Source organism: Ischnura elegans, chromosome 6, assembly GCF_921293095.1.
Source record: "Ischnura elegans chromosome 6, ioIscEleg1.1, whole genome shotgun sequence".
NCBI classification, from domain to species: Eukaryota; Metazoa; Arthropoda; class Insecta; order Odonata; family Coenagrionidae; genus Ischnura; species Ischnura elegans.
The window spans coordinates 93,937,091-93,964,471 of NC_060251.1; the positions used below are offsets into that span (position 1 = coordinate 93,937,091).

General features: G+C 36.1%; 2 protein-coding genes across 3 annotated transcripts; both read right to left on the minus strand.

Annotated features, from left to right (window-relative positions):
• LOC124161201 lies at nucleotides 1–27,207 on the minus strand. 2 transcript variants are annotated; one of them, XM_046537451.1, is made up of 13 exons: nucleotides 26,847–27,207; nucleotides 26,655–26,772; nucleotides 26,417–26,563; nucleotides 26,152–26,330; nucleotides 24,904–25,092; nucleotides 13,623–13,844; nucleotides 10,579–10,771; nucleotides 10,289–10,499; nucleotides 9,653–9,827; nucleotides 6,006–6,116; nucleotides 5,435–5,583; nucleotides 1,629–1,934; nucleotides 1–290 (listed from the first exon to the last, which is right to left on the minus strand). In XM_046537451.1, exons 1-13 carry the CDS (start codon nucleotides 26,856–26,858, stop codon nucleotides 146–148), a joined length of 2,157 nt encoding a protein of 718 aa, XP_046393407.1. In that variant the 5' UTR covers nucleotides 26,859–27,207; the 3' UTR covers nucleotides 1–145. The 2 variants fall into 2 exon arrangements, with proteins under 2 accessions (XP_046393407.1, XP_046393408.1); XM_046537452.1 differs by lacking the exons at nucleotides 26,655–26,772; nucleotides 26,847–27,207 and having other exon boundaries at nucleotides 26,152–26,344; nucleotides 26,417–26,502.
• Nucleotides 13,883–19,254, minus strand: LOC124161203 (mitochondrial pyruvate carrier 1). The gene is made up of 3 exons (XM_046537460.1): nucleotides 18,746–19,254; nucleotides 18,548–18,648; nucleotides 13,883–18,375 (listed from the first exon to the last, which is right to left on the minus strand). The coding sequence occupies exons 1-3, from the start codon at nucleotides 18,823–18,825 to the stop codon at nucleotides 18,203–18,205; spliced, it is 354 nt and encodes a 117-aa protein (XP_046393416.1). The 5' UTR covers nucleotides 18,826–19,254; the 3' UTR covers nucleotides 13,883–18,202.
• Nucleotides 27,208–27,381: the final 174 nt, after the last annotated feature.

Sequence of the window (27,381 nt, forward strand, 5' to 3'; positions counted from 1 at the left end):
TTTTATGACATTTTTTAATGATTACTCATCACATTATTCCATACAATCATTTGTTTATATCACATTCATTTCTGAAAAAATTTTCCAAAGTCAACAATCAAGGGGAGCAAAAATGTAGCTACTTGGAAAAAGTTATTCTTTAAAACTAAAAGGGTTTTCTCTCGGTTATGCATCGTAACATATCCAAACAGTTAGAGAAAGTTCGATAGTTAATGCGCTCTCCTTTTTTATCTCCGAAACATTTCATGAGTAAATCTAAATCTTTGCTGGATAAGTGATCAGTCAATTTTCTGAAACAAAGCATGGGTATTTTTGGCTATAATTATTGAAATAATTTGTGGGATTAATATTTAAATTTAGTCTCATTTTTTATCTCAAATGATGTAAGTATAAATAAAAATAACAACAATTCACTATTTTATTATAAAAATAGATTACCACGAAGTTATTGATGGCTGCATGTTGCCAAAGTTTTAATTCCACTGAGTGCTTATTTGCATATAAATGTTTCATTTTTGGCCCTAGAAACTATGTAATAGGTTCATACATCATTTACTCCCTCGCTCCCTTGTGTAACCTCTCCTGCTCTCCGTTTCTTAGACTTTATGCCGCTTAACTCCTTCTTAACTTTATTCCGCTTCTCCACTTAACTTGTTTCTTAGGCTTTATGCCAATACTTCATTATTATTTTAATGATTTTTTTTTACCTTTAATCCTCATCCCAGTACATCTAATGTTTTCCCCCAACTCTTTCTCCCATTTTGACTTGTAGCAGTATTATTAACAGAATAACAGCAGTTAAGCCGGTAGCATATGGTGTCACCCAAAACTGAATTTAATGTGTGAAACTTCTTAGAGAAAAATTCATTCGCCTTGACCGGAGGAAATCATACCAGGACCTTCCAAATTTGTGCCAGATGTTCTATCACTTAACTCTTTAGGCTCCATCTTACTCTGCAGAGTTTTGTTGGGTTTAGAGGACAAGATGGTTTATGCTGCCAGACATGCAATATCACAATGCATCACATGTTTATTCACCCAGCATGCAGCACATGTTTATTCACCATCACATGTTTATTCACTGGAGGCTAAAGCCAGAATTTAGAACTCAAGTGTATTCACCATAGACATTATATCAGGTGATAACCACATATTAGCCAATGGTTTAAATTACAAAAATTGTGCTGAGAAGAATTACCGTATTTCTCCAAATTAGTCCCCCTCCCTAATTTTGAGGCTTCAGTTTCGGGAAAAGTTAAAAAATGCGTTGAATATAGTCCCCCACTTTTATTTTTACCATGGGCATTTTAGGAAAAAAAGGGGGGACTATATTCAGACATATACGGTATTTCCCTCCTTCAATGATTCAATTACAGGGGATTCAGATTTAAATACCAATCTAGGCAAGTGATTTTTCCTTTGTGGAATTTTCATTCCGGTTGAATCATCTCTAGCTCACATGGATAGGTTGAAATCAGAGAGATGAAGTTGCAGAACTAATTATTACAGATCCAATCACATTTGGAACAATAAATATTCATTTATGTTAATTATCATAAACAGGCATATTATTATAATTGATAAAGTAATTTTTATCAATAAAGTCTTATGATTTTAACCACATTTACCTTAGAGCCAGGCCTCTTAAGAAATCGCTGCGGGAAACTGTGCCACAGCAATATTTATCATAGTCTTTGAAGCATTCAATGAGATTTTGATCATAAATGCTTCGTTGTGTCAGCATGGTGAGTGCTGTATTGACTGCTTCTCTTTCCTCTCTATTCAAGAAATTAGTATCATAATCCTTCGGAGGTATATATTGAATTGGAACCAGCATGGGATCCCGTTGGAGTCCTTCGATAGCTAAAGCAGATTCTATTGTCCTGCAGAATCTTTCATAGTCTACGTAGTTATCTTGAAATGGGTTCTTAAAACTGCAATAAAAGGTATTTCCAAAATTTAAAAAGGAGACACACATCCATATCACACATTTGTAGTGCATGATACCAATTTGATTCCAATCAAGATAAATGTTTTTATGATGTCCATGAACATGCAAGATTTAATCCAGATGCTTAGAAAAAAGACAAAAAAATTTAATGCTGTTATCGTTACATTTGTTTTATTTTGAGTATTACGAAGCCTCAATTATTTAATTTCATATTCATAACTTTCATGTTAAAATAAAGAGAATATTTCGTACAGTAATTGTTGTATGTGCCTTATTTTTAATTTCAAGTATGAGAAAATCATTTGCCTGTTAGACCCTTGTGACCCCCCAGAAAAAAAATCCTGGATCTGCCCCTGTGAGTAGGGCTGATAAGTTGTGATAAATAAAATCTTCACCAAAGCAAAAAAGGGTGGAAAATTGGTATAAAAAGTCGGTAGAAAAGATCCAGTTTGCTTTGAAGATGGAAAATAAAACCTTTTCCGTGAGTAAAATGAAAATTTTAATGATTCAAATATGTACATATCCAATGGTAGAGGAGAAGGCTTTAAAAGTGGAAGTAAGATGTATGGGTCATGTCTTGGTGGTGCAGTAATGTACTACCATACTGGGGTAGCTAAATATGATTTTGGTCGACCATATTTCACAAGCATTAAGACATTGTAGGTCAGTCAAAAATTGAATCCTCAAGGTTATGTATTCATATTTTTCGTATATGCAGTAATTTTTCAACCACAACTGAATTCTGGATCCTTATTACTTTGGGCCATCAGGTTTATCAAACCAAATTTTAGCCTGTGAATATAAACTTTCCTGTGATCATAAAGAGAAGAGGAAAACATTACTGACTCCGTGATTGAACGTGAAGTTCCAATGTGTCCATTCTTCCGGTGCTACCACGTCGGTTGTTGATTAATGACAACAGTTTCGCTGGCACTGCTGCCAGCGTCTTCAGGTCGAAGATACCGGTCCACGATTCTCGTCCTCCTTATTTACGGGCTCAGTCCCGCCAGTTGTGGCTGCTGCTCTCTCATAAGGAGGACGAGAATCTTGGACCGGCATATTCGACCTGATGACCCTGGCAGCAGTGCCAGCAAAACTGTTGTCATTAACCAAAAACTGACATGGTAGCACCAGAAGAATGGAGAAATTGTAACCTTGACACCGCGGAAACCATTCACATTGAACCTGAAGGTTGGTTTGGATTGGTAAGGTTAGAGCTCTCTCAGACTGAGCCATAGGTTCAGTATATTCAATTTATCACCCACAATCCAGGGTTCATCTGCTCTGTGTCGTTGTCTTGACTGCTTGGCTTGTGTCCAGCAAGTTTGTAATTAAGGCTTGGATGAGTGCTGCATGCCTGGTGTGGAATCACACCCTGCCACGCACCGTGGTGGTGGCTTTCACAGTATGTCGTGGATGTAGAAAAATTCATTTTAAAAGCTAAAAACCCAAAAATCTTATACGACCAAAATTATTCTCAAAATCGCAAAAATCAAGGCGGCAATATGAGGCAAACATCCAATTCCGAGTTATTATGTATGTAGCTCTAATTATATGGAGTATGTATACTGCATGTATTTGAAAATGTGTGCATTCAAATAGTAATGAGAAGGTTGAACCATCAGCTAAAAATAAAGTAAATACGAATGAAACTGGATAAAGAAGTTTTTGGTGGATTTGTGGTTAATATGTATTCTGTTTTAAATTATACAGATAATATTTATTTTTCCTTTAGGTCGCATGTTCATTTGACAATTGAACTCATTAAAAAAGGCAATAAAATAAAAATAGCTGAAACAATAATTATAATGATTATTATTGCACAATATTGCTTTACACCACTATTTCCTTAAAGGATTTTTTTTATATCTGCAATTTTAGGGGAATGGTATAGAGTGAGGTTGTTCACCAAGACTATTTGTTGAAGGAAATGGGTAAATGTAAGGAAAAGATGAGTTGTGACGAAAAAGAAACCCTCACCATTGAAGCCATTATCAGTCTTCTTGGGGATGCTTCAGCAGCTTACCTTGTGGAAATCCTGAGAAGACTTCATATGTATTGTATCCCAGGTAAGCATGAGTCAAAAGTAGATGCATTTGAAATGCATTGTTACCAAAGAATGATGAAGATGAAATGGATCAACTGAGTGCTAATGAGGAAGGAGTTAGCGAAGAGGAAGTGCTAAGAAGACAGTGCAAAGAAGGGGAAAAAAGAAGTCTTTTAAATTCTTTAAGAAGAAGATGAAACAATGACATAAATTATGAGACATGATGGCTTGGTAAAGACAGTTGTTGAAGGACAGGTGAAGGGAGAAGAGCAAGGGATGGCCCTGAATGAGTTATGTAGAAGAGATTATAAAGGATGTAAAAGAGAATTAAGTATGTACATCACTAGGAAAAGGCTAGCAGATAGGAGGGCAGAATTTTAAGCTGCATTAAAACCAATATCACCAATTCGGTCAAATGGTGATGATCACTATTAACAAAAAAATTAGTGTACGAGCCTGGGCTTAAATTAAACAGGTTATGGGATTCTAAGTGAATTTTGTCAGAGCTGTATATAAGAGTAATTAACTGTGGTAAAACTTGGCACTCATGAGACCAGACTCTTCATTAGTGTTTGCAGGTGCTGAAAGGACCAACAAAGCTGCCACTTCTAACTCACAGCATAGTTTTTAAACTGCTGGTTTACTGCATTATTAGTAACTTAAATGCCCTCAATGAGTCTTTTTATCCTCTAATTTATTTCATCTGCCAAATAACCTTTATCCTCATCCATTTTCTGTCAGGTGTTCCTCTTTATTATTTCTCCTGATTTGAATTTATATAGTTGCATATTAATATTTTAGTATTACACTGGTTTAGGTAGGTTTTCATGTAGGATTTTGCAAGTTAGTTCAGCCAGTCTTCTCTCATGTTGGACCTCCCTCTTCAATTCATGAGGGCTACTCTGTCACTGTATGTATGAATAAATCCTATTCCCTTCCTTCCCTTCCCTTGCTCACATATACCACTATTCCCTCTAACACTATATGTCATACAGAAATTTCCTCTCTCCTTTCCCACCATGTCCAGCTTCTCATCATTCCTCTTCCCACTTGGTCTTGTCAATTCTCCTCCACACTCACATCCGTTAGCCCCCAGTCTTTTCTCATTCCCCTCTTAAGTGTCCTTGTTTGTGCACTGTTAAGCAGAGTATAAATATGTGCTGGGCTACATTAGAGATGATGTGGATTTTTATGAAGGGGAAAAGAGTTGGAGATTAAAATCAAAACTAGTAAGTATAATTTTGTTCACCAAAACCTGCCCTTCAATTGAATAGTTATTTTGACTCATCTGCTCACCTATCATGTTTGGCTGGTTATTATCAGCACTCAACCACCATAGTCCATATGTCTTTCATAAAAATATATGCTAAACGTGCTAGCACAGTCAGTAGACTGAAAATATATATCTACTCTGTATATCATAAGGACATACTTACACATAGATGAGAGTTTGCACTTCAGTGTTGCTAAGGTTTAAATCACACAAATCCAGCCCCCTAATGAAGTTTTCTTTGGATATCATAAATTTGCGTAGTTTATCATAATCAATAAAAAAGTCAATTATCTTAATCCGCTCACTTACTACCTGCAATAGTAAAGATAAGGATTTTGTATTTAATTTTGGGTTTAGGATTTAAATTCAAAAGTGAAACTTAAGAAAACGTCAATTTGACCAATAGTTTTCAGTGTGACTTATTGTCAGTGAAATAACTTTATGAATTTACTAAGTTTATTTTACGTCAACAACTCTTTTACTAATAATCTTGAGAAACATTTAAAAATCAATATTATACTATGTACCTGTTCTGTATTTATTATTAATCAAGGAAAATGGATTCTTCCTTCTTTCTAGTCTTTGAGCCATGTCTATTAAATACATACTGATATTACATTCAAATTTTGTATATATTTCCCTCATATCTATAGGACTTTGATTCAACATGGCTTGGCACATGACATTAATATAATTCATGCAGGCCCCAAAGTTAGGATTTAATCAAATGGTACCTTGTTTTTGATCTTAGTCAAGACCGCTGTGATGTCTCTTTCTTCCTTTGTTGGAGAATCACAGATCTCTCGTTTGCTGATTAGTACTTTTGCCTTGATCAGATCATCATACTACGTATATAGTCAAGTAAAAAAAAGGAAATGAGGAAATATTAATTTCCACATGATTTGTTTAATATCATTTGATAACATAATAAACATACGTGTCTATGCTTCTCAGCTTCATCTTTTAAAAAACAGTGTTCATTAATATCAGAGTAAATATAACACTTGATCAATTTGACATGAGAAGTTAATTCCTAGAAAATAGGCTTTGATTATTACTTTGGATTAAACAAGTGTTTTGTACTATTTCTCTCAAAATACACGCTGGCATGTTAAAAATTTAATCAAGGTCATTTATTTTAGAATAAAAGAATAAAAATGAATTACAAAAAAATTATTGTTACATACAAAACTACCCTTTGGAGCAGGTTATTATCAAAGAGTCACATTACTAGCGTGGGATGGGAATGGAGCATGGTGTCCCATATTGTAATCGCTCTGTCACACTCTCGAAGGGGTTAACCGAGACTTACCGCTCTGTAAAAGAGTGGAGCAATATGCTCAAGTGAGGAGCAGATTGCAAGTCCTAACACTCCTGTTCATTGGAGGGTATCTAGAAGCAGGGCTGCAGCTAGGAATCAAGGCTAGGGGGGGTTTTAGGCGCAAAACACTGGGGTGTGGAATATCCAGCAGGGTAAGCGGGAGGAGGGGCCCTCCTCGAGAAAATTTTTTATGTAAATGGCTCAAAATGGTGAGTTTTGCGGCCTTCTGAGGGATATTTTATAAATATTTACTCTACTCTATAAGTAATATCAATCCAATTACGTGAAATGGATTAAACTTTAAAATTTCAGATCATTTCATCATGTCTCTCATCCACTAATTACATAAGGTTATTCAGCAACTTTTCGACCCTCCTCAGGATCACCTGTTTAGATCAATAGATTTGGCTCAACCTACTTAGGCTTCTCCCCTAATATCACATGAAATTTTTGGTGTAATTACTGGACACCATCCAGCTACTTATTTACATAATCCCCATTCTGGCTGAGACATTTGTCATTACATGGTTAACATTTTCCAGTGCTCCTATGCTGCCTGTACGCTCAGAAAATTCTCTACTCTGGTCTGTGACTTATTGTCTGTGCCAAAAATTTCATGTGAGCAAAGGGATGAAAAGCAGAGGGAGTTTCATACAATTTTCACAGTGGTTTTAATTTTGTGACTGATTGGACCATAAAAATACAACCCATGTACTTAAATAGGAACTATTAATATTCAGGCAAGAAAACTCATTCGAAAATCAGTCCATGGGGACTATTGTGTGGTCTCAACAGTGACTGATGGAACCACATATTGTCTGTGTGATTTTCAGTATCATTTGCTCCATTAACCTCACTGTGCACTAGTCACCCCAAACCATTGCTTGGGCTTTCCTTCCCTTTTTTTTCAATTTAAGTTGGCTTTGATGTATACGTGAGGTGCATTCCAAAGTGGAGGGAGCTGTGGGGTCGTGCAACACACTGAATGTGTGCAATATATGTAGCATGCAGACAGGTTTTCTCAGATCATAAGTGGTAGGCTGAGTTCCCAATAGTCAGCTATTTTGCTTGGCAACCTCCGGTCTCGCTAAAGTTTGATCCACAGATAGGTTACTAACTTTCTTCCGATTCACATAAGTTACCATCAATACAATAGACACACTATTCATACTTCCCCACTATGCTTTAACATATTTGTACAACCTGTTTCACCACTAACCATCATCATATGGTACATTACAGAATTAATAACTAATTATAAAATTACATTATGTGCATGTATCTGATGATGCCGCTAAGCAGTGAAACATGTTGAACAAATAATAAAGTTTAGTGGAAAAGTATGAATATAAATAGCTTCCACGAAGTGCAGCCTGATGCTGTTACACATATACAATAGCCACAAGTTTAAAAGTTTTATTACTCCAACTTCCCATTTCGATAAATGGTGACAACAAGGGGTGGTCTGGAGTGGATGTGGGCCCTCCCGAATGGGGGATTTGGGGGACCTTCCCTGGAAAATTTCAGGAAATTTTCCAAGGAAGGACCCCCAGGAATTACAGGATAGACGTGAGCATTGTAGGGGCCCAATAAGCTCAGGGCCCTAAGCGATCGCTGACCAGCTGGCCTGGCCAGACCGCCCCTGGTGACAACTGCAAAATGAAGAAAAATAGCGAATTTGCTGTCACATTGGGCAGATTTAAGGGTTGACCTAACGGTGATTTACACCACCGTGAACAATTTAAATTTGATGTGAACCTCTATACATCATAAACCTCCATACTTCATACCGCCCCTACGGTCCCATCAGATTTACATGTAAATTTATAGGCAAACCTTTGTAGTGAACCTCTTTATCTCATAAAACCTCCACTTATCATACCAAGGAGATACCCCTGAGACAGCATAACTACCTCCGCTAATCATACCGAGACAACTAGAGACCATTAATGCAGCCACGATTACATACATGGAATGATATTTTCAGCGATAAATGTTTCACCCTTATTTTCTTTTCTTATACGTACACCTTTAATATGCTGTAATTTTCATGTTAATCATTAGTTGCGGCCATTTTGTTCCATATGAGAGCATACCTAACAGTAAATTAGAAAAAAGGTATCCAACTATCCTACATTTTAAGTGACTGTTGAGTTTAAGAGAGATCACATCATTTTCTCTCGAATCATGGTAAAAATCGCTAATGCTCGCTCTCTGTAATTATTAAATAATAAATATATGTTCACTAATGCATGCATGTTTGTTTAAACACATAAATATTAAGGTTTAAAAGACAGTAATGCCTTTCATGTCCACATGATATGAAAAAATGGTGCCTATCTCTGAAACCTCTCTATAGTGAACCCCCATAAGTCAAATTGCCCAAATTTTGGTCCCCTCCATTACGATATAAAGAGGTTTTACTGTAATTGTTTTTTTTTACTGAGGACTAATTTTTATTCCATTTTATGTGTTTTTCAAATATAAGAACCCATCCCAGTGAGAAATGGGTGGTGGAATCCACGTTGAGTGGTGGATATTTGGTGGTGGTGGATATTGAGTGGTTGGACCCACGTGGAATCCACGTTGATTTCAAGTGGATTTGTGGTGATTAGCATTAAATGTTAAACAGAATTTCTAATTTGTGGAACTTAACTCTCTGGTGACATTGCGTCATTTATCATTCTGAAACCACGCTAGTTATGTGAAAATGTATCGCACATTCTATTTTTATATAATTCGTGGAAAGGCAGCCATGAGAGCACATGAAAAATCATAGACACATATATAAAAGGTTTAGATATAGAGTGGTTGAGGTTTTAATGGTTTTAGGACAGCACCAACTGCTGTTTTAATTTTTCCACCAAATTTCCACGTGGGTTCCACGTTGATTCCACGACCAAAAACACGTGGTATCCACGTTAATTCTCCACGTGGGTTCCACGTGGATTCCACCACCCATTTCTCACTGGGATGGGTACAAGTGCACTTTGTCTGTTCGGTAGAATCTGAACTGCCTCTTTTTCGTTTTTATTCTAAGTGTTACAAACTTGTACTTACCATTGGATCTTGAAGAGGCAATGGCTCAACTTCTTTCAAAAACCATGTGTAGTTAAATCCCATATCATCAGAGTATCTGTCCTCAAGGGCTAAAATTTCTTCCATTGACAACAGTATCCCATAATAAATCAAGCATTGGCGAAACTGAGGAATTGATACATGCCCATAATTGGGCCTACCTTGAGGGAAAGTGATAGTTTCAAGAGATTTCATTGAATGAGTCACAAATATTGAAAAAGACTTACAGAGAATCAATAATAAGTGCATGTAGTAAGCAGTAAATATTTCCATTTAAACTCCCACAACAATTTGTCAGTCTATTGCTTTACGCTCAATAAATAACAGATATGTTTAAGATTGAAAATATGATTAACACTAAATTTCTCTGGGAAATAAGCCATTCCCATCCATCAATAAACTAGTCAAATCACAAATAGAAACCACAGTCATGTGAGATTAAAATTCATAATTAAATTTAAAATGCATAAATACAAAGAGCCTTAAATTCAGGCGAATAATTTATGCCTTCTGCGTAGTAGTAAAATCTTCAAAGTCAATGCAAGTAAATTTGGCTTACGTATCCTTTTACGACAGCTATTTAAAAAATCATCAAATCATCATGCATGTTCAACCTACCGATCATAGGCTCTGAATTGAGGTCTTATATTCATGCACTCAGCTGTTATCTTTTGCTTTATTCTTCTAACTACATCCTCACATACAATATTATATTCTGTGTCATTGGAAATCTCTTTGGTACAATGTGTCATGAGAGGGGGATTTTCACCCTGTACTGGATTTTTTATCTTTAAGCCAGGGTATTTTTCTAAATTTTTGGTTGTGAAAACTAGAAATACAAAAGAGGCATTAGAGAGACGAGGTATTGACTAGAAACACAAATACAGAGTTCTATGAAAAGGGCTTACTGAGATCTACATCATTTTCAAATACTTTCCAGCAAACATGGGTGCTGTCATTTGGGTCTCTGTAAACATTTATTATGTCATTAATATCTTGCTCAGATAGGTATAAGTGATGGATACCACTAATGCCAAAGCCATCTAGCCCTCTACGAAACTGATCCACTGTTATCCTTCCACAATTTGCCTGGTCAAAGACCTATAATTATACAAGAGCTTTGAATAATATGAAGAACATTCATATACTGATATGGAAGATACAAGGTAAATAGAGTATACATAGAATAAGTAGAATATACATCACACACATTCACTTCAGAGGCACGCTAAAATAGTCACTCCACAAATCAATTATTTTAGATTTGTATCAAGTTTAATGAGTAAATAGAAAAAAAAAGTCTTAGGAATGTGAGGCTTAAGATAAAGTAGGTGGTCACAAACTTGAGAAAGTGGAGCAGTTAAATTTCATTTTTAAATAATGAAAACCCTTTTGAGTAGTGGTTCTCAAAATATTGGGCCGGCACACTTGAGGAAAATTTACCCATCAGCAACAAAATCAAGAATATAATTCCATTCGTAAAGAGGACATTCCTGATCAAAAAGACTTGATGAGAGGATTGTTGTGTGTGGGTTTAAATAAAAGGGAAGTTGAAAGTCTAATCTGGAGAGTAGTGCTTATTGGTTCGGAACAGTGGACACTTATGCAAAGAGACTACAGGCATTTTAGATGAAGGTGTGGACGGAAATGACAAAGTGAAAGACATGGTAGTCCAGGAGAGTGTTTCAGAGTCTCTCTTTCCGAGCGGATCGAGATACTTGACACGGATTCTACGTCACTTACTATTGGCGAGGCAATCCGTGCGTTTCAGACTTGCTTCCTATCGACTCAAGGAAGGCTTTCCGATAGGATAGAAGTCGAGTGGGCTAGAGGTGCCGGTAAGTCTAGAAAGTGCCTAGAAAGCAGGAGAGGAAGCTTCTAGGTGAGATATGGAGGAGATATACAGTTTGAATGGAGCAAGTACATACGGAGTGAGGATGGGATATTAAAATTCATGTGAGAGGGAAGATTGTTAGGTAAGAGAGGGAGGGGAAGGAAGACAAGAAGTAATGAGGGCTCAGGGGAGCCCTGCAAGGATACAACGCACCAGGGCCAGGATCCAGCAATCGTGCTGATTTGCCCGATCACCCGGGGAGGGGGAGGAAAGGAAGGAAAAGAGGCACCGCCGCAATGGGAGCCCGACGACGCCTCTGGGGTAGGGAAAGTGTTGGAAGGAATAGGACAGGGAAAAACATCTTAACGCTATAGAAGTGAAAAGGGCCCACACACTAGCGAAACCAGGCGTCAGCCATTACTGTGCCAGTGATTTTAGTGGATTATTCTTCCTAGGATCAAATCGCTAGATAAGGAAGATTATTGGATTTATAGATAGAATGAAAGAGAGCAGGGCATACTCTGAATTTAAGAGAAAAGTCGAGGTTGGGAGGGTTGATTGGCAGGGCTAACTTGCAAAACACTTCATGTAAACCTATCTAGAGAGTTAAAATATTTTTAAATAATGAAAACCCTTTTGAGTAGTGGTTCTCAAATTGAGTAAAAGCATCCCTTGTCAGTTGTTGCCTTGCTATAATGGGATCTCACTACCCTGGTGAAAGACACATCATCACAATTTCCTTTTTTTGAGATCTTAAAATCAGCATTGGGAAATTTAAATTTTCCCTTTACACATATGAAAAGATGAATATTTCCAGTTATTACAACAGAAGTCTCATTTAGTGCTGACGTTGAGCATAACTGTACTTAAACTTAGTTTTCTTTATTAATGCAAAAAGTTTCCTGGCAGACATGCTGTGTGCCAAGCTAAAGTCATTATTGCATTGCAAAAGAGAACAAGCTATGCCATAAATTTACATAGGTTTAGAATCTTTGTCATACATAGGATTTCTTCAAATGGCTTCCAAGTGTTTATGAGACCTCCCACCCCCAGAGATTTAATTTCTTCACTGAATGATTATGAAGGAAGGATCTTAAAGAATGTGAAATTTTAAAAAAATTGAAAATAAATACTGTCCATCATTTTTGTGCAATTTATATAGCCATATGACAAACATAAAATCAAATCGAGGGTAAAAATTGGGACTTGTACAGTTCGAGGAAAAAGTTGCACCATTTTTTTTCATGTACCACGCCTACTTGTATTTCAATTTCTATTGTAGGAAGCACTTATCGATGGCTAAGCTCTCACAACACGTATCTAAAATTTGGCCGGTTTGAGACAGGTATTTTAAACAAAGTGTAATAACATTAAAAAAATAAAATACAAGCAAAAAAAGAACTCTTTGTTGGCAAATAAATGTTTCTTTTTCAGTTTGATGAACTTTTGGTTTTTAATTTCAGGGTACAAGTAAAAAAATTAATCTTTTTTTTCTCTCCTGAAAAGTTGCTATTTTTGATATATGTGTTGTTAGAATTTAGCCATTAATATAATGATGATGCCATCAAAAAGCTCCTGCCGAACAGTTGCTCTATTTCCTTTAATATAAGGACCACATAACAGAATAACAGTTGTCCATTGCCTATGGTCTGGTGCGCATGGTGCACAAGCAATTTGCTGAGGTTGGTGGTCATATTTCATAAGAGGAAATTTATTGTTTCTTGGGAAAAATTAGAACACTGCTCAACTATAAAAATTTATATGCTATAGTTTTTTCTTTTAATGCTACGTGATATTTTGTGGAAATTTTTTGAAATCATTATTTACCGTAAATTCATTGCCCAAAAAACTAGGTGCACGTCTTACATGAGGACGTGTGGTGCATGAGAATACATGGAATTATTTTAGTCTTAACTGGTCGCAAAAAAAATTTCAACATGGAAAGACTGATTGGGTTTTCAAGGCTATGCAATAGTATTCCATAATATGAAATTTCAAAAGTGATCTGATATACAGAAGATAGAAAATATGAATGGCAAAAAAAAATAATCACCATACATCCATTGATTTGAAGAGAGATAAAATATCCTATGGCAATTCAAGGTATATTTTACACACCTTAAAGAAATCATCAGTGCGAATGCGATTTCCGAATGCATGTCTCTGTATGCGAGCCATTGTTTCACCGATTTTACCATGGCATTTCCATCTGTTTATGGGATCAGTAGCAGGATGAAATGAGGTCCGTGGGCCAAACACTTCACGGTTTCTCACTTGATCTAATTCAGGACGAATTACTTTAGGGATGTCTGCAGATACAGTTTTGTCACACAATGAAGCCTGAGGAAAAGGCACAGCAGTTGAATGAAAATATCACGTAATTTGAGGTAACAATTTAATGATATAATACACCATTATAATCACTTTTTTCTCCATAATCATACATTAAATGAGAAACCACTTGCTGGAGTGGAAACATCAAATCGTTTGCAGATAACAATGGATATTAATATTCATATAGGGAACAAAATATAAGTATTAACAAAATTTAACCAAAAATATCCAAAGCTACATAATCATTAGCATAGCAGACAAAGAGCAACATATCCATAAAGTATATACATTCAAAACAAACTTGATTTTGATTTACATGGTCTCTTATACAAGAATGCAATACATATTTTAAAGACATCTTAAAATCAAATGACAGCATGTTCCTCAAAATTAAAAATCCTGAAACTGGGTGAAGATGTTAATTCCCAGCATTAATTGGAAAGCTAATTCATATGGAACTTTTTAGATATGAAAACTGTTGATGGAATAGCCCTACCCATGACTTTGATAGTGACACTAACAGTAAGTGTAAAGTACATATTTATGTTTACTTTTAAGGTGGTATATGCACTTTTGAATGAGAGATTCAACTACTATAACATATGATAACAAATATAATGCTATTCTATCTGCTATGGTGATGTTACTCTCAAAAGGCACATACAAGGTTATGCTGATGACGATGGATAATAATATTCATAAATGTTCAACAAGTATAAAATCAACAATGAACAGTATTAAAATAATGTAAGAGAGCTTGAGATTTTATAATATCAATGCACATAAAATACTTAATCATTGGTGTTGATGAGGTTTGGTAATTATTGAAATCATGCTTACTTCCAGAGGGAAACACATTCATGACATCAGAGAAGCTAAAAAATTTGCTGATAGAAAAAATATGTGATAGCATACATGGTTTCTTTCATCCCAAAGGTGTTCATTACACAGCTTAATGGCTAAATTGGGGACAAAAATAATGAAAAATACTCATTAAGATAACTTATCATCCATAATTACTTGTGCATTAAACTACTATGAAAAATTGACTAAATTTTTGTCTATTGTTGGATTGACCAGGTAAGAATTAAAACATTAGATGGACTAGGTAAAAAATTTTTGAATTGGCAAAAACCAAAGAAAATTATTGAATTAAATTCTCATGTGTACATGTGAAATTAGTACGTACTTTAACACGTTGCGTACGGATGGCGAAAATTCTCGTCATTTTTTCCCCGAATATTCCGGATGGATGACGAAGATTCTCGCCATTTAGGTGCGTCAACCTAAACAATTTTAAAGTGTACAATACGTACTCGTTAGCACGTTTTCAGTTGTTCTTTATTCATAATGAATTGGAGTAGTTCAAGAAAAAATAGCATTATAAAGGCCTGCAGTAGCCATGAACCTCATCCTTAAGAGATTCATCAGCTATAAAGGAACAGGAAAATTGGCTGACTCCATTGGCTAAGTTATTGTGCAGAAAGTGTTAATGGAAGTATACAAAGATAACATCAAACTCTATGCAAGTTTCCCCATCAAAAGATGACATTTTTGAGATCACTAATGATGCTTCTTCAGGCCATAATAAATATGAGTAAGACAAGGCAATGACATTGCCTTGTAGATGCCTTTGCAACTAACACCCTCTTACACAAAAGGGCTCATCCAATGTTTTTTATGGGCATCTTTTTTTTTTTTGGACCTCTTTAGTCCTATTTGAAGATGACAAAATTGACAAGATGTACCAAATACTTTGACACAAAGTACAATTAAACTAGTCTTTTCGCTCTTTGAGCAAAACTGTATGGAGTAAGAAATGTTCATAATTGGCGGGAAATATATGACTCTATTGACAAAGTACTATCTCTACAAAATGGAAAACTCAACAGTTTAATTATAACTGAAGGAAAAATTGTATTCTTGCACAAGTAGCTAGTTAATAGTGATACTTAGTAACATTCATGTAAGCCCAATCCCACAGAAAATGTTTCTCCATAAGAAGACCTAATTGGTATGTAATTAGATAATAAGCTGGACAACCACCACCAAAATAAGTAACCACTGGCATCTATCTTACACGAATGAAATGAATTCAACTGTCCACATTTTTTACCCCTCTCACTCACTGCAATTTTCTCTTTGTTGACTCCTCAATTTGATAACAATAAAGAGTTAAGGTAGATAGGTGATAGCATGAAACTTGAAACCACAGAGGGGAAGAAAAATATCTTCAGGTGTAAAATAAAGGTCAGTAAAGGCCTAAGACTTAATCAAAGGTAACTTTCAAACATTGACAATAATGTTTTCAATACCTTCTAGTACAAGGGGCTGATTTTCAACCACAAGTATTTAATTTACAGCCTGTTTCAGCCACACTAGGAATTCCCTCTTTAAAACTATCTTCATTAGACTGTAAATAAGAATAAGCTTCATATTAAAAATATCTTTACTATACAAAATAATCATCCATTACTTCGTTAAAATAAAGAACAACGATGGTTTTAACCCCAGGTTACAAGATACGAACAGGTATGAGTTCATGCGTGAATGCATGAACCATATTCAAAGCCGTTCTAATTTAAATTCATGCACTCGTTAAAGTTGGGTGGTCATACAGCACATTTTTGGGTTCATTCCCAGGTCCATGTTTTGAAGTACTGTAATCAGGCTTTTAGGCTTGAGCCATTATGAAAAGTTCTCATCAAATCTATTTGCCTCTGAGCCAAATTACACTGGAGCTAGCTGATAGAAAATTGAATAAAACATATGCTCTATAAATGTACACACAAAGCAGAGAACTCACCATCAATTGAAGTTGATAACAACTAAAACCAGTAAAAACCAAGGAAAATTGACCATGAACAATTTGACTATAAATTGAGACTATTTCAAGCTTGCCCAAATCAAGCAAAGTCCACATCAACTAGAGCCTAGTTTTTTTTAATGTGTGACAAACCATTTTTTGCCTTGTTCATCCATCAGTCTCCAATATTCCTCTCCTACCATTCTAACCCCCCTCTATTCTCACTTTTCTAAAATTCCTCACTCTCAAATAACAGGTATTTCAATGAAATATGAGCAGATCAGCATGGCAATAAGATGAGTTTGAAACTACCATGCAGATGTCCTTGAATGAACTATCCATCTTTTCTGATTGACAATTGTTTGCCTCCCCTTCATTCGGATGGATAATCACCACCCTACTGTACATTCTAATTGTGCAGTTTGGTGCAAATGGGGACCTATTACCATTTGCAACACAACTTGGCTATTTCCCCAGAAATGATATTAACCCTTTGACTGCGGGAACGTTTTAAAAACGTTTTTCTGGGGTGGCTGGCGAGAGTAAAGCCGCATTAGCGATTCCTACAGCGAGGGTAAGTGCACTTGGGCTCTACCCAGGGAGCAATAAAAATTTTGGGAAACTGAAGAAGGTAGTGGAGCAATGGTCAAACATTTAAAAACGTTTTTCCGCAATCAGAGTACAAAACGTATAAAAACGATCCCGAAGTCTAAGGGATAATATTGTGTTTAGTTAATATGCTAGGTATAAAACTTACAAGATTTAAACATAGGTCACGAAAAAATATCTCGATTGAATAACGCGGCAACTGCAGAGTGAGAACATACCCAAAAGGAGACCATTTCCAATAGCGCTCAATTGATGAAAACCTTAAAGTCATCATACTAGGACAGTTAGAAAGGAAATTAATAATTTTAACTTGATAGTTAACAATATCAGGGTTCGCTCACAGAGAAAAACAAGGTACAAGGCTTATACACAAACCCAATTGGAGGCATTGTTTCCACTAGCACATCGTAATAAAGAAGGCCTAAATCTCAAAGCTGTTTTCAAATCCTCTAAGGAATTCCTCAAGATTGATATAGAGGAGCAGAAGTTAATTCCTCCTCACATGTAAGACAAAATACAGAAATAGAGCTTTCTCTCCAAAACTGTGAATTACTTAAATATAAGTGTGAGCTTTTCTCAAAAATTATTATTTTTCATGAAATATTTATAAGCGGCCTTACCTTGGTAGAGTGATACCTTACACATAAACCAACAATTATAGAGCTTTACATGAATCAACCACAAAATAACTCAGCCAACACAATTCAATAAATACAACAAATCACTGTCAGTTAAAACAAATCTGCGACTAGGTCCAAGTTCAACAAAACAGGCCGTAACTCCATGCTGTTTACAACATGCAAGAAATTACAGGCCAATTGTACGCTATATTTGAGCAGAGCACAATGGAATGGGATGAAACATAAAAACGGCATCGACCGACCTACTTAATATAGAACACTATCAAGTACAGATTTCTAAATAGTACACCATTAATGCCATAACAAGCCTACGCTACAACTTCATCATTCTCTTTTCCAACGACATAGTTATATTTAACAAATCGAACGCCCTGAGTTAGTTGAGCAGTTGTATTGGTGAAGTGGCAAGCAAACAGAAGGAGGTTACGAGGCTGTACTTTCCACGCAAATCTCATGAACATCATGGAATAGAGGGTCAAAGCTGTAAAATAAAATTAAGTAGAATGTAGAAGTCATCAGAGAATCCAAATTTTTAACTTGAAACAATAAAGGCATGCATATAAAAAGAAACATAACTATTGTACTGCCAGGGTTTAAGCATTGTAACAAACGAGTGTAACAGCGGCGTACTAAATATTGTTGGATATTCTTACCCAAGGTCATTTTACCACTGATATACTGAGGAGACTTCTGCGTGTCTGCAATAGCTGCTAGAGGAATTCCCCAGTTAGCGATCGGCCCCCAAAAATGGGTGCTAAAACGACAAATGTAAAATTTGAATTCACCATAATCCAAATACAAGTCAATGGGAAGCATCCTCGGGTTAAATTGCAGCCTGTAGCAGACCCTACCTCATTAAATAATCCCGAAACTCTTTACTCTTAAGGTGATCAACACCTTTTTGCAGTAGCCTGGTTGCGATCCCAGCCATTTTGCTTTACCTCGTTCGATATCAAAAACGCAAGCACGAAAGTTTATGAAAGAAGTAGTTTCCAAATGCTGCCCACCAAAAACTTTACAGCACGCCGACCTTGAACAGCAAGGCCACTAGCAGGCAGTAAAATCTTTTACGGCGAGATAAGCAACTCTTTTGGATAGGCACAGAAATTATAATATGGACAAATTTGGCAACATCTTATATAGATTAGACTGGATTACAATTACAATTCAACGATCCCAACTACAGACTCTCATGTAATTCCTCATTTCTATTTGCATATTTCCTATTCTTCCTTGTTTCTTAAACAAACGACGTACGTAATTAACACAAGCGGGAATAGCATTACTTACGAACGCAATTTAAAGTATAGAGGTAATCACGAGTATGGTAGGTATATATAAATGTGAAGTACGTTTAGAAAGACTTCTCGGGATTCCAAGAAGTCTTTCTGAACAGAATCATTGGAAACTGAGCCGGATTTTCCTAAAGGTTAACAGGCCTATCCTACGGTTTCGAGATCAAGAGAGGCCTGCATTAAAATTGTTAGCAAAATTTAACAATCAAAACACAATGAGCACTAAAACACTGAAAACAAGGATAAATTCTACGTATATGACTATTTAACAAAATACATAATATAATAAATGTTCTCGACTTTATACACTCATTGTCCATGCCATATATTTTTTATGAATGTTAGTATTAATCAGAAGTTTCATTAACATATTGATACATGGGCATACCCAGTGGGGGCAGGTGCCGCCTTCCCCCCCCCCCCCCCCTAGAAGCAAAAGTAAATTAAGTTCAAAACGAAATTTTTGAAAAAAATGTTCTTCAAATTAAAGGTAAGTGAAATTGGTATAAAATATGTAATTTAAAGCGTTGTGATAATTTTCTTGAAATTTTGGTTTCTTTTCTGTATTACAACTTGAACGACCATGGTCGTGCACGGCTCGCCCCCCTCAAATTATGATCCTGGGTATGCCCTTGTATTGACATATATCACAGATATTACCTCTCATTTTCTTAAGAAACTTAAAATTGGGAGGTGGAAGGACGGTTTCAGACAACTTTTCGCCAGTCTAAGTTCACGGCATGGCACCGTGAAATGCAGTGTCGTCTTGTCTGAAAGCAGTCTCAATTTCAGTGCCCGTGCCGTGGACGGCGGCCGGAGGAAAGTCATCCCGTCTGAATGCAGCCGAAGGGCCAAGCCTGGTACCTAGAAGGTAGAATAGCCTGGGGCTTCTATTCATCTAAATCTGGCCCTTGCTAAAGACAGTATCCAAACCTCCATCTTTCAGTTGAATTCTTTCAGTAGCAAGTATTACCTCTTTTAAAAAATCTGCTCTCTATCATAACTTTATCAATTGGGAAGGCAGTATTTATGAGACAAGACCTAATGATTGACACAATAAACAAACTGAAAAAAATCTTCAGTAATCATTACCTTCACACATTAGGTGCCTATCTAATTGACACACAATTGATAACAAAGTGTTTATTTCAATGGTTTCTCATAGTTGATAGAAAAACAAGCTGGATTTAATCTCTGGGAATGAGGGCATTACTATGAACCAGATACATTTGAAATTTTATGTGATTATTACACACATCTTAGACTTTACATTATTAATTAATGGTTCAGGTTTTAAAGACAAATTTTTAATCTCGTGGTATGTATGCAGGAATATTGTAACTGACTTGAGTAGAATACTGCTATGTTGGCTAATACTATATCACCCCAGCAGTATTTAGTGAAAGAACAGCTAAAGTAGGAACAGTTGTGACCACGGCTGGTTCCAGACAACGGATTGGTCAACAGAGAAGAGGGAGGGGGAAAAAAAAAACTTGGTCATATGGTATGAAAGAAGTTAGGGGGAGGAGGATCCCTTAGGGAGGGCATGGCAGGTGGAGGGGGGGTGGTTCAGGTAAGAGAGAGGCCGAAGAGTTCGTCATGACATTAGCCCAGGCCGTTCAACCTAATTACCTTCCTCCCTACCCCTCCTAGCCTGGTATCAAAGGATGTGATGGACCTCTGTAGAGTTCACCTGATGATGACGTCTACCGTTGAAACCATGGTCGTGAATAAATATTAATGTGAAAGCACAAAGTTCTTCTTTTCTAATTTAATTATGAATCACTTTCACCAAGTTACGCCTCAAACAATCAATTTTATATTGAACTGAACGCTTAGGCACCCCCTTTTGCTTGTCACCTTATGCATCCGGGTACTTTGCTTACCGCTTACACCGGCCCTGCCTGTGACTTGCAATACTGCTGGTCAAGAGAAAGCTGAAAGAGCCATGTGGATAACCAACTAAAACATTGCAAATATGCAATTGAAATTATTAACACAACTGCACTATCATCTGATAAATACCACATTATAAAAGTTCAATAAATTAATAGGGAACCTTTAACAGTGGAAAAAATTGAGGAAGTGGTAGAAATGTGTAGATAAACGACACAAAATAAAATTGAATGGAGAAGATTTTGATCAATTTCACTTCAAATATTGAGAAATTGTAAGATATATACGAGTTATCTCATACATAACTCCTTGAGTGTCAAACTGTCCTCTCACCTTGATTCTCACAGCCTGGCTACACGACTTATAAACACCTACTAGATAATATCTATAAATATATGAAAGCAAATAAATGAACACAAAAATGCACCGTGTAACCACCCAACTTGTGCATATGCATGTACAGAAAAAAGAACCTGTTCTTATTTGGTTCATGTGTTTGTACACATCCTGTTCCACAAAAGTCATTCATGCAAAGAGACAAACTTGAAACTTGTGCATGTGAATGTACCGTGTAATCAGACCAGACCTTTAACGTGTTCTCTCCTCATCCCACCAGGTCTAAAAATTTTCCTCTTTCTTTACTCCCTACAATGCCCATTTCTTGAAGGTCACCAGTCATTTCTCATCCTATTCCCTCAGAGTCTGTTTCTGCACTATGAAGCACCCCACTCCAGATCAGACACTCCTCAGCCTTTTCTTTGCTGTCTAACACAACCAATCTCTCATCCCCTCTTTCATGTTCACAACTCCTCCTTTGCTATTGCATTTGTCTTCCTAATATCTTTACTCCTGTGTCCATGGATTGGCTGAAATTTCTGTGTGATAACTATGTTATTTCTTAATCAAAATTGTCAGAAATCACATAGAGTTAAGCTAGAAATGATCAAGCATTTCATTCACACTTGAAATCAGAATCCATTAAACGAATTTGTTGAATGGAATGGATACATAAGTTTAAATGAAAAAATTATCTTCCCCATTCAGCTATTCTCTTTTGAGTCCAACATCAGAAAATGCAAAAGTTGCAACTGACTTTTCATGAGTTAGCGTCATCATTAGTGTCCAGCTCTAATCCATTGTTTAGGGAGAACCTTATACTGAGGGATGGAATCACTATCAAGAACAACAAACCATGCGAGGCCTATAAGCACAAAACCAATGAGTACCTGATAAAATAGTCTTCGTGATTTACCTTGAAAACATTAATAAAAGTTACAATCCCATCACAGATTAGAAAGAAGATATATATACTTATCCATTAACTTTCAATTTTATTCCTATGGAGCTATTTGTAACCATTAAACATTAAAACATCTTAGATATCTCAATCACATTCAAGAAAATGAAATTTGGAGACTAGCTAGCGGAAAATCTTTAGTTGAAATTCATAGTGATGCTCTTGGCTCAAGGTGATACTATAACTTAAAGAAATAGCATTAATGGTACATATGTATAAAACACATATGTACCATACATAACAATGGTACATAATTAAGATTATAAAATATGTACATATATGGTAGTGTAGCCACATGAAAACAGAAGACCAAAAGCAGACAGTACCCCATTGTGTTGGTGGAAATGGGTGACAAATGAGGGCACTAGGAAATTAATGATCAATTCATAAAACATTTCTTGACACCTTCCATTAGGAGTGAGTATGAAATGAGTAGAATTCAGGTCACATGCAGATGCTCAATACAATTCATGAGAGCTGTCTTTCCAGTATTTATGAACATTTGACAGGGAAAATCAAAGCTCTCAAGTTTTTGACATAGTGCAAAAATATATCTCAATTGACCCTCACATAACTGATATTTTTTCCTTTCTTGATGGATAGTAAAAAATCTCAAATACAAAGTGGATATTGAGGGTTGTACTAATCATACCGTGTACCTAGAGGTACCTAGTGGGTACTACGAAGAAATTTTCTGTTGTGAAAATGAGAGAAAGACAGTTGTTTAGAAATTATTCCTACTCTTAATTAAAACCACTCGGGTTCCAATAGGTGACCATCATTTTCAAGGTGACAGTATATAAGTATCTCTCTTATTTGATTTGGGAAAAGAAAATTTTTAGGTAACTAAAAATTGAACACCTAGGGGAAAAAGCAGAAAATTCTTTCATGGTTTTCCTAGCACTCCAGCTATTTGGAAGCATCATCAGAATCTGTATTTTGTCATAAATACTGTCTGAACTCTGAAACTTATCTTTGAGCTGGGCTATGATTTCACTTTCTGGGTGTTCCACATGCTCTTCTATTTCAGGTTGCACCAAATAAGTATGCTCGAACACTAAGGCTTGAATTTTTCCTTCGGGTAATTTTTCTCATTTTGAAGTCTCTTTTTTCACAAGAAATTGAGATTAATAATTATCTAGGGACAAGGGATGGTGAAGGATAGGCACTTAGGGCTCTGTATACAACACAAGCCTACCTGGCCAAGTAATGATTTGTCAACTTGAACTAATGCAAAAGCATGGTAATGGCAAACAAGGTCAGAATGGTTAGGAGGAAGTTAGATGAATGGTGAGTCGCAAAGTAATTTCTTTGACGAATGGTTACAAACAATGAAAAATAGTAAAAACATGGTCATTAATTAAAAAAAATTGCTAGGGGCATAACAATTTCAAATATTTCCAACACAATCAACTTTTAATCCTTAATTTTCCAGATGAGGCATGGATGGCTTAACACCACTATTATGACCACTTTCTAATACATAGTTTTTTTTTACAAAATTGGAGGTAGAATCTCCTTTTTCTACAGACGTTTTCTTTTACTGTCATCACATTCCAAAACAATGAAAGCTAAATTCAAAGTTCCACAACTAACCTCAAAGGTGAAATAAATGCATCCTTTCTTACTCACTCATGCAGTATTTGAACCCTCAGGTTGGTTGGTTGAACACATAATGGCTTAGGGATACCACAGGGTAGATAAGGGTCAAGCTCACACTATAGTACGCAATGAGCAAGAGAATCTCACAAGCTCAGGGAAGGGAAGTTCCGTACCCAGCACTGCCCCATGCATCAAGGATTTTTGTTAGAGACCCAGACCCTTCGATCAGCAGTCAACTACTCTACCCACTAGGACACCATTATCCCCTCCTTAACTTGCCTACATGAAAGCTTAAATTAGGTACACACATACTTTCATCCTTCTTCAGTCCACCAAGATGAAATAAAGGAAAATGCTCTAGTTAAACGTTTACAGTTTAAAATTGTGCCTCGGCCTTGATAATGACATAAGTCACCAAACAATAAATCCTTAGAATGATGGATAATATTTAGCTCCTTTCTGCCATTCCATTAAAACGCAAACGAAAATAATTTATTCATCACTTGAAAATACAGACATATCAATGAATATTTCATGATGAAACCAAACCAAAACTCAATGTGTAGAAAAATAGCTATTCAGAAGCATCTATATGCGCCAACATCGTTCACACAATTCGTTATTATGCGGTATTCTATGGGCGAGTTTAAAAATTACCCACGTAAATGTAAGAGATGGAAAACAGCAGGTACTTAAACGGAGAGCATTGTACCAATTGAATGCACGGTGAGTACCAACGTAAACTAGCCTTAACACACAGGATATCAAAATGTTCCTCTGTGAAACAGTATAATTTTAATATTAATGATGTACATTCAGGAATACTTGCTCACTCAGTAACTGCAAGGGCATTTAAGTGTGCCAAGTGAATATGACATTAAATAAGGGGATTCGTACATACCCTCAGGCCTATTTTTACCTTGTACTTATCCACACATTCACCAACATCAGATAAAGCGGAGATAAAAGCGACGTAGTTAATGGTGAATGAATCCTTGAGGAATTTCTTAATCAGCAGTTGGAAATCTTCCGAAGATATCTTTAATCCAAGGAAATTAAGGACCCGAGCAAAGTGGGTGATGGTTATGGTTCCTTTTCCTTTAGCAATCTGTCATATAAGTAAATATCAAGTGAATTATCTTAGTTCGAGTTCACGGATTTAATTTATGAAGCTATAATACCAATACTACATTTTAATCAGTAAGATTTTAACTGCGAGCCATAAAATAAACATTCACTCACAACAATTACTAAAAAATCCTATGCATACGCTCAAGATAATCAGCGTGTTAGATTTGATATATATTATACCCAAACCATTTTGAATGATTACGATCAATGTAGCGTGGCTTGAACCGATTGAACGAGGAAAACGAGGCCCGGCACCAGACGCCATTTACCAAATAAAAATGCACATGACCTTTTATTCATGAATAATGAATAAGAATACCTATAATAATAATACTGCTGCTGGCACTGACTTCACTTTGCTTTTGCATTTTGTTGATTCAGCTTCATATTTTGGAAAAAGAGACTGATGGTCATTTTTACTAAGAGGAAAGAAGGAAAAAATAACGATCCAGCAATGTAACATCGACAATATTTTGAAAGCAATTATACTTAATAGAGATTAACCGTGGGTCGACATGAGACCTCCAGATTTTATTTTCATGATCAAAACATTGTTTCATTAAAGATCAGCCAGATGTAACATACTATTTTCATCGTCAACGATGAGGGGTCTGAGATCTAAGAACAAAACTGAGTTCGTGAAACGAAAGAAAAAGTTAACGGATTAAACAGTACCATGTTAAAACGTACTGGTAATGGTTTGCAACACTTGGACGGTAAGCCCTTCATCTATCATTCTCCGGACATATTCAGCAACAACGCGCATTCGCGGCAGGAAATCGATAATCTTGTTATTGACGTTAGAAGGAACCGGTGGATGTGTTAATGTTGGAATCCACAGTATATTGTTATGCTATTGCTAATAAATTTATCGTCATCGTACAGTGTTGGCGAGAATGATTCTATAAAATTTTGAAGAGAGAGTAATTAAGTTAACTTGATTCGTATGTGAAGTCCATTTTTCAGCGTCGCGTTCAATGGCTTCCAGACCACACATTGGGGAAGATAACCAATATTATGACTAGTAATTAAATACCATTTCATAGTCTTGGAAGTACGGTCGCAATAGCATGCAGTTGACACTTAAAAGGGCTGCGATTTTGCTCAATAGAATTTTTACTTTCCTTTCCTCGTACTGGGAAAGCTGATTCATGTGACATGGGTCATTCCACTCCAAGCCAGTAGATAGAGAGCTATTTTGGCTAAAATTAGGAACTGAAATTAAAAGGCTAAAATTAAAAACTTAGCCGCCTTGATGTATCTACAATACGAGTTTGAGGGGCCTAACCTAGAGGACTTACCTTGTCCGTTTATTACCTCACAAAATTTCAAATACAATATTCTTCCATCCGGCACGCGAAAATATTCTTTGATTACGCTAATTTCTTGATCACATAGTCCAAGTATTTTCTTCAATGGACCACCAAGAACAGATGTAAACTGATTGTCTGAAGTAAGATGAGGAATATTACAACAATCATAATTCAGGGAGCAGTATCAAACAAAGCACGTATTGAATATGCTAATTGTCTAGTATACCAGTGATTAAACCATCACATTTGAGATCTAGATCTTTGAAATACTGTAGCAAATCCACTCCGACTCTAAATGCAGCCGCTCGTAATTTATTACATGCCCTCCAGACATAGAACGACTCCTGTAAATGTAAGTAGATTACTTAGGGCCTTATTAACTAGATATAACGCTCGGGTTATTGTTGTACCACAGTACCTTCTCTGACATTATTAAACTTTAATATTTTAGAAATTCTACGCGTTCCCCTTGACTTAGAATAAGACCATGCTGGTTGCTATGCATCTGTATATTTATTTATTTATTGAACCAGAATCTATTGCATGTTAGAAAATAGAAGAGAAACTACTATTTTCCGCAACGAAATGATCATGGTAAACCATGAACCATTGTTTAAATTGGCAAGCGAATTCTAATGTAAGAAAAAAAAACTAAATAAAACATGGCGTTCCACGCCAACTTCACCGGTAAACCCTTTTTTCCCGCTACAGATTCGGTGAAGGGAGGAGGAATTAGCGTCATGTAGACTCGCGCCTACTATTGCATTCAGAAATAGTATGAGCAGGTTGGTGAACAAAAATAAATGGTTTTCACTTTTTACGTATTTTAACTAAATTAAAGTGTATGAAATAATTTTTAAAAGTGTATTATTGTATGAAATACTACAATAATTGCCTTATATATTCGCATATAATTAAATACATAATTTATATAGTAAGCTGTCTGGCGGCCA

Bases quoted from the DNA above. Each gene is read 5' to 3' on its own strand.
- LOC124161203 (XM_046537460.1), bottom strand. From the start codon at position 18,825: ATGGCTGGGATCGCAACCAGGCTACTGCAAAAAGGTGTTGATCACCTT. The intron at 18,649-18,745 runs GTAGGGTCTGCT...TTGTCGTTTTAG, and splicing joins TTTCGGGATTATTTAATGAG to CACCCATTTTTGGGGGCCGA. The intron at 18,376-18,547 runs GTAAGAATATCC...TTTATTTTACAG, and splicing joins CAGTGGTAAAATGACCTTGG to CTTTGACCCTCTATTCCATG.
- LOC124161201 (XM_046537451.1), bottom strand. The intron at 26,564-26,654 runs GTATACTAGACA...ATCTTACTTCAG, and splicing joins ATGTGATGGTTTAATCACTG to ACAATCAGTTTACATCTGTT. The intron at 25,093-26,151 runs GTATTTAATTAC...CTTATATGACAG, and splicing joins ACTTCCAAGACTATGAAATG to ATTGCTAAAGGAAAAGGAAC.